The 15,318-nt window shown below is 38.8% G+C and overlaps 1 protein-coding gene across 1 annotated transcript in view; it reads left to right on the top strand.

Annotated features, from left to right (window-relative positions):
* Nucleotides 1–15,318, top strand: part of KMT2C (lysine methyltransferase 2C) — a 188,355-nt gene that overhangs the window by 132,467 nt on the left and 40,570 nt on the right. Inside the window, exons 22-27 of the mRNA XM_031059743.1 lie at nucleotides 872–1,084; nucleotides 3,731–3,859; nucleotides 5,074–5,193; nucleotides 7,676–7,806; nucleotides 9,419–9,605; nucleotides 14,837–14,941. Of these exons, the coding sequence (XP_030915603.1) occupies nucleotides 872–1,084; nucleotides 3,731–3,859; nucleotides 5,074–5,193; nucleotides 7,676–7,806; nucleotides 9,419–9,605; nucleotides 14,837–14,941 (885 nt within the window). The remainder of the gene's footprint in view (nucleotides 1–871; nucleotides 1,085–3,730; nucleotides 3,860–5,073; nucleotides 5,194–7,675; nucleotides 7,807–9,418; nucleotides 9,606–14,836; nucleotides 14,942–15,318) is intronic.

Below are 15,318 nucleotides of genomic sequence, written 5' to 3'. Positions count from 1 at the left end.
TCGTTCAGAACCAGCTGTATTGTCAGATGTTACATGAGGAAATGTTTTTGGTTAAATGGAACAAATCTTATTATATTTGTATGTTTTCAAAAGTTGTGTTACCAAATCATGATTTAATTGGCTCCAGAGAGCTGAAGCATCATTGCAACCTCTTCATTACATGACAATTCCCTGAGAGTTCCCAAGCTTCCACTTGCAGGGCCTCAGCACAGGTGGCAGGGCCTTTCTGCATGGTGAATTGAAGAATATTAGGGTTTATCAGTGGACTCAGTTGTCATTTAACAGCTTGAGGAGGAAGCAGTCTTGCAGGTCTTGGGAGACTTGGGTTCTACCCACAATTTCCTTTTTGATCTTGAGCAGCTCACTTGATACAACTTGGATTTTTTGTCTGCCTATGAAATAGGGCTGATAACTTTTCTGAGTTACCAGGAGTTCTTAGAGATTTAAGGTTATTAATAAGATGAAGGTAAAGTGCTGAGGGCTGGATGGGGGCCTTGGCTGATAAGCAACAAGGACCCAAAGTATGACTTTGCACAGTTTTCTGTGGGTGCCAGTAATACAGAAATACCCTGCAAGGCACCAATTTCCATAATCAAATTGTTCTTTCTAATGAGTCCTTGATATAAGTTGTTTCATAGCAATGTAATGGATTATTGCTGGATTTGACATCAGACTCTAAATCATAAAGCTGTAATTGTAATGTGTAAGACAGTGTCTGATATCTCTGGTTTATTTATTCCAATTTCTTCACTCATGGGTCAGCTCCATACTTGTGGATTATTAACTCTTGTAAGTGCTATTCCTAAAAAATCAAAGACTTGTAAATTAAAAGAGTTTTATATTGCTGTTATGATTCATTCAACTTTTATAGACCCACCGAAGACATACACCCAGGATGGAGTCTGCTTGACAGAATCCGGCATGTCTCAGTTACAGAGCCTCACTGTTACAGTACCGAGAAGAAAACGGACGAAACCAAAGCTTAAACTGAAGATTATAAATCAGAACAGTGTGGCTGTGCTTCAGACACCCCCAGATGCCCAGTCAGAGCACTCAAGAGATGGGGAGATGGATGACAGTAGAGGTAGCAGTCTACTTTTGGCATGTCTTGTAGCTTGGAGTGTTGCAGTACCTGCGTGTATTGCAAATATCCCTGGGAGTTTTTATTACACTGATACTCCTGTGTTCTGTACAGAATGTTTTATGGAAATTTCTTGAACAGTAGTCATGGCTCATTGTTGTCCATTTCAGGAATTTTCCTTGTTCTGTTTATGGGTCATCCATCCTATAGGAAACTCACCTTTCTAGGGCTGCCAGCACTGGAAATAGGAGATGATTTTTTGTCTAATCTTTGGGTTACCTGTGGGAAGTGTTGCACACTCACAGAGTACAGATGTACTAATCCACTGCAAACTGTTTGAAAGCGTTGGCTCAGCAAAGCAACATCTGTAAAACTGAAAGGCTGGTACTAAATGCAAGTGGGAAAGTGGAGTAGTTCTTTGCTGAGAGTATTTCTCTTTTCTGAAAGAAGTAAGGTGAGAGTCAGTGGTGTGGGCTAACACTTGCTGTGGTCTGCCTGTGCATGCTGAGGAGGGTGATGGCACAGTAGGTGTTAATTCATGGCCTGAGACAAGGCTCCTTCCAGTGGCAGGTGAGAAAGTCATTGCCTTGGTCATGTAGGTGTCTCTGGAGAGGAACTGAGGCACAGAGGCACCCCACCTCCCCACAGTTCTGTTACTGCAACACTGCCTTGTTAATCAGGTTAAATGTCATAAGAAGCTGTGTACTTCAGCCATCAGTGAAGTTTCAGTGTTAACTTGTTGATAGAAGTATTGTTCCTGTTGTTTGATTCTTATCCTCTCTTGTTGACTAGAACTATTCTTTACTAAAAATAGCTTCCTTTTATTTCTTTATAACCTTCTAAACAGTTTGTTTTTCTTTCATGTCTTTCAGTATTCACAGGGTTTGATACATCATCCTAGCATTACGTGGACTCTGAAATTTCATCTCATATTTTCGTATTCTCCATCAGCTGGGTTTTTGACAGCAAAAAATGCCTTTGGATTTGGAGGCAGCTAGTCACTTCCCTTGTTCTCTTTCAGTGGTTAATAATCTTTACTTTTAAAAATGTGTGCCTGTTTTCTATATGACTTTTTCTGACTTCTTTATCTGCTTGTTGGCTTCTATAAGCGGTAGGTCTTTACAAGTAGATAACAGGATATATAGATGTGATAGCAGGGTATGAAAGGGAGAGCCAGAGCATCCACAACTTCAATTTCAGTTCTGCTCACCTCTTGTTGCCTTTTTGAGAGGTAAAGCACATTCATGTGTGTGATGGTAACAGCACAGTGAGTACATGGGAGATAGGTTGGATTTCCTTGAAGCTCTGGGTGTGTAGTGCTCTACTCTGGAAAGGGGATCAGTGTCTATCTCCAAACATCTGGAATTTTTGTATGAGCATCAGGATGAATAAAGCTGTGCCATGGCTTTGATTGGAGTAACACAGTGTAGTAATTCCAGGGGAAAAGGAATAAACCCTTATTTTGACTCGTGACATTCCAGGTGGAAAAAAAGAGGCTTGATCTGAGAAAAGTGAGCTCGTGGAATTTCGTTACCATCTCATCTGTAGGCTTGCATAAGGTTCAGATTTCACTGGGTCTTCTACATTTTAGAGTCCACTTGAAAGTTGAGCTTGCTTTGGGAGCTTCAGCTTGGTGGCCTTTGCCATCCACTGGCTTTGTTGGTAGAACTCAGTGAGGTCTTTATCAGTGGGAGAGTCTGGGCCGTGACCTAGCCTGTGGAAGAGTGAGGGGTTACAGTTCTGCTACAGCAAATGTGGTGTGAAAGAGTCCAGCTCTGTTAGAACAGTATTTCTCCTTCTTACAACTGCATGGGGTTTTACTCCATCTAGAATTATACACCTATATCCAAAGCAGAACATGAGAATTCCAGTATCTTTTCAGAGGTGAGAGCATATTTACCATTTCAGAATGCTTATGGTAAAATGAAGATGCAAGGTCTTTTTGGGGATATCAAGAAGAATTCGTTCCCTCTCTCTTCAACACCAAAGGCTTTTTAATGTCAACATACTTTACATCTGTTTCTACCCTGCTTTCCCACAGAATATAAGCTCTAACTTTGAATTATAGTCTTCATCTTCAAGGCTGAGTAATTCCTTTGGGCTGAATTTTGTATTGTGTAAATCAAATTCCTCTTCACAGATCAGTCTGCTTTCAGTCAGTCACACAGCTTCAAGTCATGAGCCCACTACACTCGAAGTCATCACACTTTACCTTCCAAGTGCAGGCTGCAATTTTTGAGTGCCTTCTCAATTAAAAAAAAAGCCCTGTCAAAGAAAACTGAGGAGGACAGGGAAGAAAAGGAAGTATATATTGGTAAATTGGATCCATATTCCTTGATGGATTAGCTAGAGATTGCTCAGACACTTAGCACAAGCTTCCAAAGGAGGTACCAAAAACTTTCTCTGATTTACATATACTAATTACAGCATTTATTTGCTGGTTTTGTCTAAACATCATCTCCTAGGAAATGTGTGTATAGATAGGATGGGTTTCCCAGAAATGTCCAGGGATTATGATTATGTGTCACCCTTTTGAAAAATCTGTCATTCTCAGCTAGTTTCTCATAAAACAGTCAGATGTGGAAATTTTGGAAAAAATTATTTTCTTTGGCTTTTCCAGTTAAAGTTACCATTGCCTCTTTTCTGCAGAAGGTGACCTAATGGATTGTGATGGAAAATCAGATTCCAGCCCAGAACGGGAAGCTGTGGATGATGATACCAAAGTGGCTGAAGGAGCTGATGGGATTAAGAAAAGGAAGCGAAAACCATACAGACCTGGTAGGATAAAGTAACTTAGATCATTGTGTGTCCATTGTTCATTTTTTTTTCTGTATAATTACAAAAAAAAAAAAAAAAAAAAGAAAACACTATGAAATTCTGAAGTATTCTATTGCTTATTGTTGACTGTAGATTTTTTCCCCTATTCTGTTTAAAGCTGCCTTTTTTCTTCTTTGCCAAAACACATTTCCAAAGGTTGCTGGTCAGCAGTGCACTTGTTCTTAGTGTGCTTCTCAATTATTTGTAGTAGTTCAGATCTGTGTCTTATTGATTCTTAACTTGATAGGAAATTGTGCTGTATTTCTATAATTGTTGAAGGAGAGGTTTTTATGTGTGTATATATGTGGCAATATCTGAACTTCAGACATTTTTTTGCAGTTATTTTGGGTTTTTTTCTGAAATATTTTAAAAGAGTAGTTTACCAGGTATTTGCAGATTACTTCTGACAGGTGAATTTTAATGAATTCAGTTACTGGATGAATTCATTTATTTTAATTTCTTTGTGCAGTTGACTCTTAATTATCCTGACTGAATTAATTAACTGTACGTCTTGGGTGCACAAACAGTTGAGCTTTATCCACGTAGAATACATCCATTAGTTATCCAATAGTTTTCTGCAGCCAACAATTCCCCTGGAAAATGAAACAGATCTGTATCTGATACATTATATACATACACACCAACTGCAAAGATAGGAACTCTGCAGTCAGTCTCCAGTGAAGGATTCAGGAGTTCCAGGCCACTATGATGTTGATTAATTATCTTTTTATTTAAGCTATGTCCTTCTCTGGTAGCATCATTTGGAGTGGTGGGCTCTCTAGAGCTATTTGCAGAGGATTTTTTTGTGATCCTTTGAGGTTCTTTAATAGGTTTCATTTGGTAGATTGACAGCTAATTCCAGCAACTCATCAGTTTACCCCAAGGGAGGGGAAAACCAACATCTGAAAGTTGCCAGGTTTGGTGATTTGAACTTCTTGTGGATGTTCTACAGTCCTGAAATTCTGATCATTTTTCATTACATGTGTACCCACTGAGACATAAAAATTCAGAGATGTCTCATAACATTCGAAATGAAAACTCATCAAGTATCTCAGATTCATTCTTGGACATCTAGATTCAGCAGTCTCCTTGACCTGCAGAGTAATCTTGGCTCTCATTTGTACTATGAAACACAGTTTTTATTCAATACATTGAATTTTTACTTCCTTGTTCAGGTATTGGTGGTTTTATGGTACGTCAGAGAAGCCGTACGGGGCAGGGGAAGACAAAAAGATCTCTCTCCAGGAAAGATTCTTCTGGATCTGTTTCTGAACAGTTGCCTGGCAGAGATGAAGGTAAGTGCAGGAATTTGGTGTTAAATGTTTGTTCATGTTTAGTGCAGTAAAAGCAATACAGCTCATCAACAGCTCATGTATGTTTGTCATGATGGCTTTATGAATTCGACTGAAAATACTCATTCCTGCATAGCTATAATTTCAGCAGAGCCCATGATATACAAAGAAACTGAAACAATGAATTGCAGGCTGCTGTAGGAGATAAATAGTGAGAATAATAATAATAATAATAATTATTATTACTATTATTATTATGTTAGATTTAGAGCAATCCTCTTTCTCCAGATGTAGCCCTGGTCCAAGGGTGTCTTCTGGACCATCAATTTTGATACTCAGCAGTGTTTCATATTCCATGAGTGTGTCTAATCAATTTTTATAAATCTGTTCATGCTCTGGGAAATCCTTTATTAGAGAGTTTAGTGATGTGTTATTGTTGTATGAAGAAATAATTCCTTTTTATTTTAAGCCAGGTATTAATACCTGGGAAAGCCAGGGAAAAGATACCTGGCTTAAAATAAAAGGTATTGGAGAGTTTTATAAGCTGTCCTCATGTTTAATGTTATGAAAGATTATTTTTAAAAAAGCATTCATTCTAGAAATATTTTCTAGATGTGTATCATATTTCCCCATCAGTGTTGCCTTTTCCAGGGCTGAAGAATCCTTGACTTTGTTGAGTGCCTTTTGCCATGGCAGAGCCATTTTCATGCCTCTGATACTGCAGTTCTCAGTAGATTGGGCACCTAACAAGAAGTCAGATTTTATTCATGGGCCTTTCTCTTTCTTGCTGTGTGTGATTAGTCTAAATGATTCCATCCATCTGGAGTTGCTCACACTAATCTAGGGGATGTTGAGGTATCATTCAGGGGAGATGTGGAATATGTTTAGTTCAGAGCCTGTTCCCTGCAAAGTCAGTAGAAGGAGGCAGCTGCTTCTGAAGGATGGCTGATACCACCCCAGTTAAACACCCTGGCCTGAGATTTCTCCTGTCACTCTCTCCTTTCTGTTTAGATACTGGGATTTTTACCCTTTGTAGAGCCAGATCAGTCTCTTGCTGTAGATTTGTACAACATGGTGGAGACTGGATCTTTGCTACAGCATTGACTCAGTGTTATTAAAATCTAACATTCAAGTGTTGTCTGTGCTTGCATTTGTAGAACTGCTTCCTAAAGCCAATAAACATTACTTTTATCAGTGCAGCCAGATATTCTGATTAAGTTCCCTGTCTTGGTTTAGTGTTTGCTTTGTCCTCAATATTAGTGTTACAGCTGTGTTTCTGCTTTGTAAATAACATTTCAGTGTAGCATACTGCCTTGTTTCAGCTTGTGCTGAAAGTCTTGTGTTAGATCTTTTCATTTGCATAGGGGTCTTCTCCTTTAAGTAAAACTTTTTTTTAAATTGGCTAAAAAGCTAATTCCCCATTCTGAGTAACACTACAATGTATATTGTTAAAAAGAAGTATTCTTAAACAAGTGCTCTTCAGTTGAAAGTTGGAGTTTCTTTTTTGTGCTCAGGCACAATTGCCAGTTGAGAAAAATACAAATCATAGCTTGCCAAGAGCCTGCTCCTTAGTGGCCAGTACTCATTCAGCTTTACCAGGATTTTTTGCACCCTTGTCACATCTACTCCTTTTCTCTGTAAAGCCTCCCTCCCTCTCAGACAGTGTAGAGGTCAGTGCTGTGAACCTCATTCCACTCATGATCCCCTGGATATCCTACAGGAGATCACTGCAGTACCAAGCAGAGCTGATTTTATTACCATGATAATACAGTTTCTCAAATAACTTGCCAGAGTCCTTAACTTCATGTAATTTGCTTTGGCAAGACAGGAGTAGCTGAACTTGGAAAGTTCTGCATTACCTGCAGTGTTTTTCTTGCTTTGTTGTAATAAAATACTGAATGATTGATGAGCACTGTGTGCTTTTGTGTTTATTAGAAAAAGCAATGCCACTTTGAAATATGACAGCTGAATAAATGTGTAATTTTTCTTGAAGGGCTTCTTTATAGATTTCTTTTTCTAGGCTGTTCATTATTGATATGATAGTTCTTTCTCAGATTTTTTAAAAATAAGTTTTTTGCTTCTAATTTGAGAAAAAATAGCGTATGAAATGAAAGGTGGTTAATGTGTAACTTAGCATTGATGACACTGTGGAGGTCTTCAGTGGAGTTGTCTTTTCAAATACCTGGTTGAACAGCACCTATAATTTCTGTCAAATTGGCAAATTATTAGGTTGCCTGCAAAAGTTAAAGGTGTGTATGTCCCTGGAGGTACAGCAATGTTGTGGCTGGTGTCACATCTGCCATTTCCTGCTGCCAGAGCCTGGGTGGTCAGGGCAGTTCACAGCTGGATAAAATCCACCTTGGAATGCATCTGGAGGGATGTGCAGTAACCCACACACCCAGAGGTAGCCAGATGTGCTGCCACTGTACCTTTAGAGCAAAATACTGACTGGTTTGTTTACTTGTGCCCTGATGTTCCTTTGTAGGTTGGACAGAGCAGCTGCCAGACACTCCAGTTGAGGAGTCTACCCCAGCTTCTGAAAGTACTGAGAAAATCAAAAAGCGTTACAGGAAAAAGAAAAACAAACTCGAAGAAACCTTTCCTGCCTACCTGCAGGTAAAGCTGGTGGTCTGCTCATTGTGTTGTAAATCCATTTAAAAACCTACTCTTCATGTGTTGTTTCATAGTTCATTTAAACTAATGATGTTTATTTTCTGATTCCAAAATGATGATTTAAATGAAATGGGTTTTCTGTAAAGAAAATGCATGAGCTTGTACAGGAAACTATATATTATGTTAAATCTCCAGGATTCTGGGGAATCCTTCTCAATGTATTTGGATCTCTCCTTGTTCTGAGAGATCAGATGATTTAGAAAAATCATTCTTTTGCTCTCTGAACTGCCACATGATGTTTCCACATTCAGCCCTATAGGATGTCCTAGCCTGATCAGGCCACTTCCTCAGCTTCTCATTTAGCTTTTTGAGGATTATGGAACATGATTTGTTAAAGGAAACTTGTTCCCTACAGTTTTATGGATTTATATGCCCTGCATCTCCCTACCACAATAATGTCTGCTCTTCCCTTCCTTTGATTTCATGATGTTCCTAGCAGGTAAGAGGCAGCAGTTGTGGATAATAACCAGGATACTAATGGTGATTGAGCAAATTTCCTTCCATTAATCAGGTTACAAACTGGCTGGTTTATTTATATATAGATATATATATATATGTAACTCACTTGCTTGGCTTGTTCTTCTTCTCAGCCACCTTCTTCATGGTGAAGGGAACTTGCCAAAGTTTCAACTTGCATTGTCTTGTAGCTGTCCACCAGACTTCATGGCATGAACTATATTGGGATTGAAAGCAAAAAATTAACAGAGAAGCAGAACATTTTGTCTTTAAAATATAGTATTTCATAAGTGGGGAAATGACTTGGAAAGAAAGTACTTAAACAATATTTCCTTTGGACTAATAAGAATAAATATTTTTAATGCATGTTTTACTCCTTTAAAACATAAAATATTTCTTTGATTCTTTGTCGGTATTACAATAATTGCTACTGAAAAATCTGTATTTAGATTTATTTTTAGAACTGTATCCTAAATCAAGATTTTACAGACAACATGGGAACATGTCCCAACGTGTTATATAATGAATAAAGGTTGGCAAATTACTGAGTATTCAGGCTTAGGTGAGTGATAGCTGTTACAAAAAAGCCACTTTTATAATGTAAGTTCGACATCTTCAAGTGTTTTGTTATTGCAGTTAGACATGAGGATGATTTTGTGAAATACAGTGTTTGGTGATTCTCAAAATGGAACTAAGGTTCTACGTCAAGTTGCTCAGTAATGTGCCCCTTCTTCAGCTCTCCTTTTTGTGCAAGGAGAAATATTTTCAATAAGAAACAAATTGTGATAGATAATAACATTGTATTGGTACACTGTCTGTGCTACATATGTGTAAGAAGACCAAGTTTTTCTGTATAGTCTTAAGGCATGAATTTAATCCTAAAACTTTGGCAATGTAGATTCCTCAGGTAAGTTGTAGCCACTGTAGCACTCCTCATAGCCTGGAAGAGATATTGCCATACTGGAATGTTTGTGAGACTGAGACTGTGCTTTTATATTCTTAGTAATCCTTGGCTTTTAATTTTAACTTTGTCATTTACTCAGATTTTTCAGTCAATACAGTGTTCTTCCTACATTAGATCATTTTGTCTTCTTTGCAGGAAGCTTTTTTTGGAAAAGACTTACTGGATACCAGTAGACAGAACAAGATGAGCCTGGATAATTTACCTGAAGAGTCACTTCCACTTTCATGTAAAACAAATTTGGCCACCAGTTTCCTGGATCCTTCGTCTGACCCCCTTCTTAGCTCCACCTCCACTCCAGCTCAGGCAAAACTGGGACCTCAAGGTATATAAACCTGAACTTAGTGATAATTCAGTAGTTTGATTTTATTGTGATGACTGGGGCTTTTCCATTCTATTTTCTTCTTTCCTCCCACAGTTTAGCTGCTGTATTTTGCAGCATTCTATATATGAACTGTCCTTGGGAGGTTAACTAACACTGATATTTAGTGATATTCTTCTCAAGGGCTCCAGCTGTTTTAGAAAGAGCAGTGGATGACACAACAATTGGCACTTAAAGCAAATCTGCAACATCTTGACTATAATATCCATGGCTATAAAATCCATGAAAATCAGCTCTGTGTAGGAAAAAGCATACAGTTCATTATAGAAGAAAACATAGATACTCTCATTAAAAGATATTTTTAGCAGTTTAGTGAATACTAGTTGGATGAATATCATCCAACTATTCTTTACTGTTTTAGATTATTTTAGGTTGCCAGTCTCCTTGGAATTTTTGTTTCACCATGTCCTTTCTGAACATGAGCGCCCTTTCCAGGTACAGTTTGTAGCCCCTAGGCAGTCTTCTGCTTCTGCCATTGCAGAACCTTACTGAAGGTTCTGCTGAGAGTTTTGCAAATAGCCAGAGGGTTGTAAAGTGCTGCTGAAAGAGCAGCCTCACACAAAAGAGCAATTAAAACCTTACTGTCTACTTCAAATTCTTTTTTCTCTGTCTTGTAGTAAGTATATGCTGTAAGCTAGAGGTGTCTTTATTTTAAGAAACTGCTAGTTTTTCTTTTGTGTATTAATTAATTTATGGCTTGTGTTTCAGCTGATCCCCAAAGTTTTTCCATCCATAACTGTTTGCACACACTATCACAGAGAGTCATTCGAAGAAAGGTCACCTATTTGTGATTGTTACTCAGTGAAAATCTGCTAAATGAAAAGCAAAAGGCTGCATTGTAATTAAACATTGATTCTTCTACAGTTGAAGTTGTGAGTAATAGAGAATGCAAAAAAGTAACTTCCCTTAAGGTGAAGCTGCTGCAAATGAAGTGTTGCATGGTCTGTATTTCCTTAGTTCCAGCACTACAAGAAGATAAGCTCACTGTGACTTTTTTCACCCTGGCTTTCTTTTGAAGCCAGAGAAGTTCAACTTCAGAGGCCTTTGCTGGCCTATCCAACTGCAAGCTTGAAGTCACTAATGTGTTCATGTGCTGTGGTAGTACAGGGGTTTAGAAATTCCTGAAGTTGATGTTAATTTAATGGTCTATTCTTCCAAAGTCTGAAAGTTCTTCATAAAAAAGCAGAGTTGTAAATCTTTGTGGTTTCATCTTCTTTTTATTCAGAAATAAATAATAAAGAGGTGGCTATTAATAAATAAATCAGTAGCAATGGCTTCAGTGGATAACCTGCTGTCCTTCCCATTTGACATGTGAGACACTCAAAGGCTTTCTGGCCATAGGAATGTTCTCAACTCAATTGTCTTTCTCAGTTCTCTTGCAACCCTTCACATTTCCAGCCAGAATTGTGTCCGTCTGGAGCTGTTGGTGTAGTTGGGGCACCAGTGGGTGAAGTCACCTGCCAGTATTGATCAGTTCCAGTGCAGTTGGGAACTCTTTGCCTGTGACTTTCAGGGACACAGTTATTTCCACAGTAGCATCCCCCTGTGTGAGAGGTTCACTGGCATAATTGCTGAATTCCCTTCTGGCTGGAGCTGCAGATGAGAACAATGTCCCAGGGCACTGTGGTGTTTTCATCATTTCCATACAGACCTGGCTGTGGAGCAGGAACAACATGAACTGTTTGTTCCCTGCACTGAGGGGGCTGCAGGACTGTGTTGTCACCAGCGGTGATGTTTTCCTACACTGCCACTTTCCACAAGGATTGCTGACTTCTCTGAGAGTCCTCCCTTAATTGCACGTCTTTTCCACAAGGAAAATGTTCTTCTCTTGGAAACCCCACTTGTATAATCCCAGGATGAAGGGTTGGATTTGTTTGTTCATCTTCCAGTGAGCTCTTAAGCATCTAAAGAAGTGACCCTGCTCTGCTTTCCAGCAGGTACCCAGCGCTGCTGGGGAGGGCAGTGATGTTCAGGCTGCTCCTGAGCTGACAGTGAATTTCAGGGATGTGTTCTGGCATTTATTTGTTCTCACACTTTAGTTAAGAGTAGCTGGACCTTTCTCTAGCCAGGATTGCAGTGGTGATGGGGATTGGCAGAGCTGGGCAGAAGAGGGGTTTGGGAGTCCTTTGTTTACTGTTAATTTCTAGAAACTGTGGCTGAAGTGAGCTTTAGGCTCCCAGCCCTGCTTTTTGTCTGACACAGAGATTGCTGGTTTTATTTTCTGTTAGAAAACTCACCTTTTCTATGTTTTTATAACATGTTGCACTCTGTGCACTCTGTTCTGCGTGGCACCAACCCTTAAATCACTTCCAAGTGCTGGAACAGGGTGCAAAGGTTTGCTCACAAGTTCATGGGGGAAGCTGAAGGTGTTGCTTTAGATCTGTTGCATTCTGAGGACTGTCTGCCTCTCTCTTGAGTTTCCTGACCTGTGTGTCCCTGATGAAAAAGAAGCCACTTGGTGAGGTGTGTGCTGTGAAGGCTCTGATAATGTGACCTTTCCTCCTTAAATTCAGTGTATTTTTTCTGGAAGTACTGAAAAAGTCATTTGTTCAAGTGAGGTCTCCAGAGAATGCTAAAGGAATTATTCCTAGACAAAAGGAGAGGAGTTGTCTGAGTCCCTGTAACTGATTCAGGTGCTGCTGGAACATTTTATGACTAGAAATGTTACTGTGTGGTTAAACATCTTGGGATGGCTGCAGCCTTGGGAGAGGCATCTTTATGATTTTAGAACTTCATAAATAAATAAATATCTGCATTTGAGGGATCAGGCTCACAAGATAGCATTAGAACTGTACTGTCTTAGAGATCCAGCATTACAAGCAAATTATTTTCCTTTTTGCTTTGTCTTGGCTTTCATCTTCATTCTGAAAAGAGTCAAATTAATGAGCAGTATTGAGCTGTTTGTTTGGCAGCAGATGTCAACCAGCTATTGATTGTGATCTGAAGCAGCTGACTCAAGTGATTTCGTTGTTCCCAAGATAATATTTAACACACATGGAATTAAAACAAGGAAAAAATAGAAGAAAAAAACTAAAAACATGCTTCAGATTAGATGTCTTGTGTGAGTTTTATGGATTATAGACTCTATCCCTCTGCTGTCACCAACACTCAAGTCTTTTTATAGACTTAACAAACTCCATTTTGAAAGCAGGATGGTTTTTCCAGCTTATCTCATCTGAAAGCCACTGTGGAATCTAATTCCCTTCATTCCTTGCGGAATCCTAATTTTCCTTCAGTTAGAGACCCTCAAATTTGAAGCCTGGATTTATTTATGGCCAATTTGTAGCTACAGGTGGTAAACTTTGTATCTTTAAATGTTAGATCTTTTCACCTGAGCTCCTCCCAGCTACTTACACTATATAGTTATATTCACACTAGAAGTTGAATCGCTTGGGCTGTGGAGAAAAGCACCATAACATAAAATACTAGAGAAGAATGAAAGGTTGCCAGTACAGTCCCAAATGCTTCCTTCATGATTTTTTTTCTCCCTGATACTTAGCTGCCTTCAAGGTAAGTTCAGGAAAATTAAAGAAGGGCTAAGATAAATCCATCAGCCAGCTGAAGTCATCACATCACCTTGTGGTGCCTGGTTAGAGTTACTTGCATAATTAGACCAAATTGTCAGAAGGAGAACAAGTATCTGAAAAAAAAACCCAAACAAACTAAAAACCCCCCCAAAAAAAGAACCCACCAAATACCAACAACTAGGTTGTGTTGAGAGATCTACATTTTACAGTACTTTTTATCAGGTACACAAATAACTATGCCTGCAAAGTGGTGTGGTTTTGAGGCACTGGTAGATAGTTTTGCTGGTATCAGTAGGAGCTGAATTTTGTTTGTACATTTAAATGGACTGGTCTGCGCTGGGTTATTAATCCACCTTGTTGAGTGGCAGATATAAACCCTGATTTAATTAGGGTGGTTTTATCTTGTCAGCATTGCAAAGGGTAAAAGTGAAGAATAAAAGCAGTAAAATGAGGAAAAACAATTTTTGTTTTGACTTGGTAATGGAAGAAGGGTAAAGGGTTGTCTCTGAAAATCAGCAGAAGGCACTTGTAATTCATTGTTAAACTTAGCAGCTTGGCAAATAACCTCATGATAGAAGTAAATCCTTGGCACCAGGCTCTGAATTAAGCTGTATTTTTTCCTGGGGTAGTTGGATTGTGACAATGGGAAATACATCTGTGTTTGTCTGAAATGTGTGTGCTCTTTGGCTTTCTGGTCTCTCTTCAACTTGGCCATATATTTGTTTTCCACATTATGTATTTTATGATTTGTATTAATCCTTTTTTTTCTGTTAAATTTATATTTGCCATCTCATCGTGTTTTATTGGTCTGGCAGTTATTGCTCATGTAGTCATGACAGTCTGCAGTTTTACTGAAAAATATTTTTCTCAACTTTTATTTGTCAAACATTTTTTGCGGATGTTGCACATCTGGAACAGTCCAAAGCAGCTAGTTAATAAAACCAGATGGGCCATTTGGAGTAATTACTCTCTAGTGAATTGGAGGTCAAGAAGATAATAGTATCCAAAATTTATTATTTAATATTAAAGAATTTATTGCTAGACCAGGCCAGTTTTTCCTAGATGGCAAAGAAACATGACATTTCTGTCTCGGGATGTTACCACTCCATCAGGTTTTCTTCTGATCTTAAAAGTATCATCTTCAATTTCTATTTATTTACTCTTGCTTCTTACTCTAGATTTCACTTCCCTATCAGGCTGCAGTAACCAGTTGCTTCTGTATTAAGAAAGAGAGTGGTGGTAAAAGAAGTAACTGATTACCTTATGAAAAAACCCACTCCTTGTACATTTATTGTGAGCTGTCCTATATAAAACCCATTTGTTGACTTAAACATTCATGGGCCTTTGTGTCTCAGAGGTTGCAAGTTCAGAGTAGATTTTGGGGTTATTTTTCCCCTGGAATCATCCAGTCTTTGTTTCACATGATGTGACCACATTATCACTTCTAAAAAGGCTAAACAATGTAAGCACATGCAGGTGGCTCAGTCCTGGCAGGGAGGGGCTGCTGCTCAGCACAGTCTGACCCCAGGGACCTGGGCAGTTTGACAGCAGAGGAGACCCTTAGAGCCCATCTGTGTTTGGGGCTGCAGCTCAAGAACATCACCAGAGATACAGAAATATTGATTTTGTTCTTTGCATCTTCTACAGGCAGCACCGACGATCCTTTAGCTGATCTTTCTGAGGTCTTAAACACTGATGATGATATTCTTGGAATACTTTCTGATGATTTGGTAAAGTCTGGAGATCATTCAGGTATGTAAGTCCATAGGGTCTCTCCCTATTGTTTCCTTTTTTTTCCCTCTTTATTATAGATGTATTTGTTGTACTGTATCTGTAGGTTCTGCTCTAGGTCATTTCAGACACAATTTTCGTATCTTAAGAGTACCTTGGTTTGGAATGATTTTGATTTATTCTACCAAAAAAATGCCCAAACTTGTCAACAATTTTACTTGGCTCTTTGCTTTGCTGCTTAGGAGAGGATAAAATGTAGCTGCCGTTGTCTCTCATACCTGCGTAGCTTTTTTCAGCATGCAGCTTTTTCTTTACTTTTTTTTTGTTTTCGTGTTGTAATCATCCATTTTATCTGGTTTGGGTCCTGTAGGTCTTGATTTATGCACTTTCCAGGTTGA

The sequence above is a fragment of the Geospiza fortis genome, unplaced genomic scaffold (genome assembly GCF_000277835.1).
Source record: "Geospiza fortis unplaced genomic scaffold, GeoFor_1.0 scaffold182, whole genome shotgun sequence".
Classification (NCBI taxonomy): domain Eukaryota; kingdom Metazoa; phylum Chordata; class Aves; order Passeriformes; family Thraupidae; genus Geospiza; species Geospiza fortis.
This window is presented reverse-complemented; position numbering and strand designations above follow the sequence as displayed.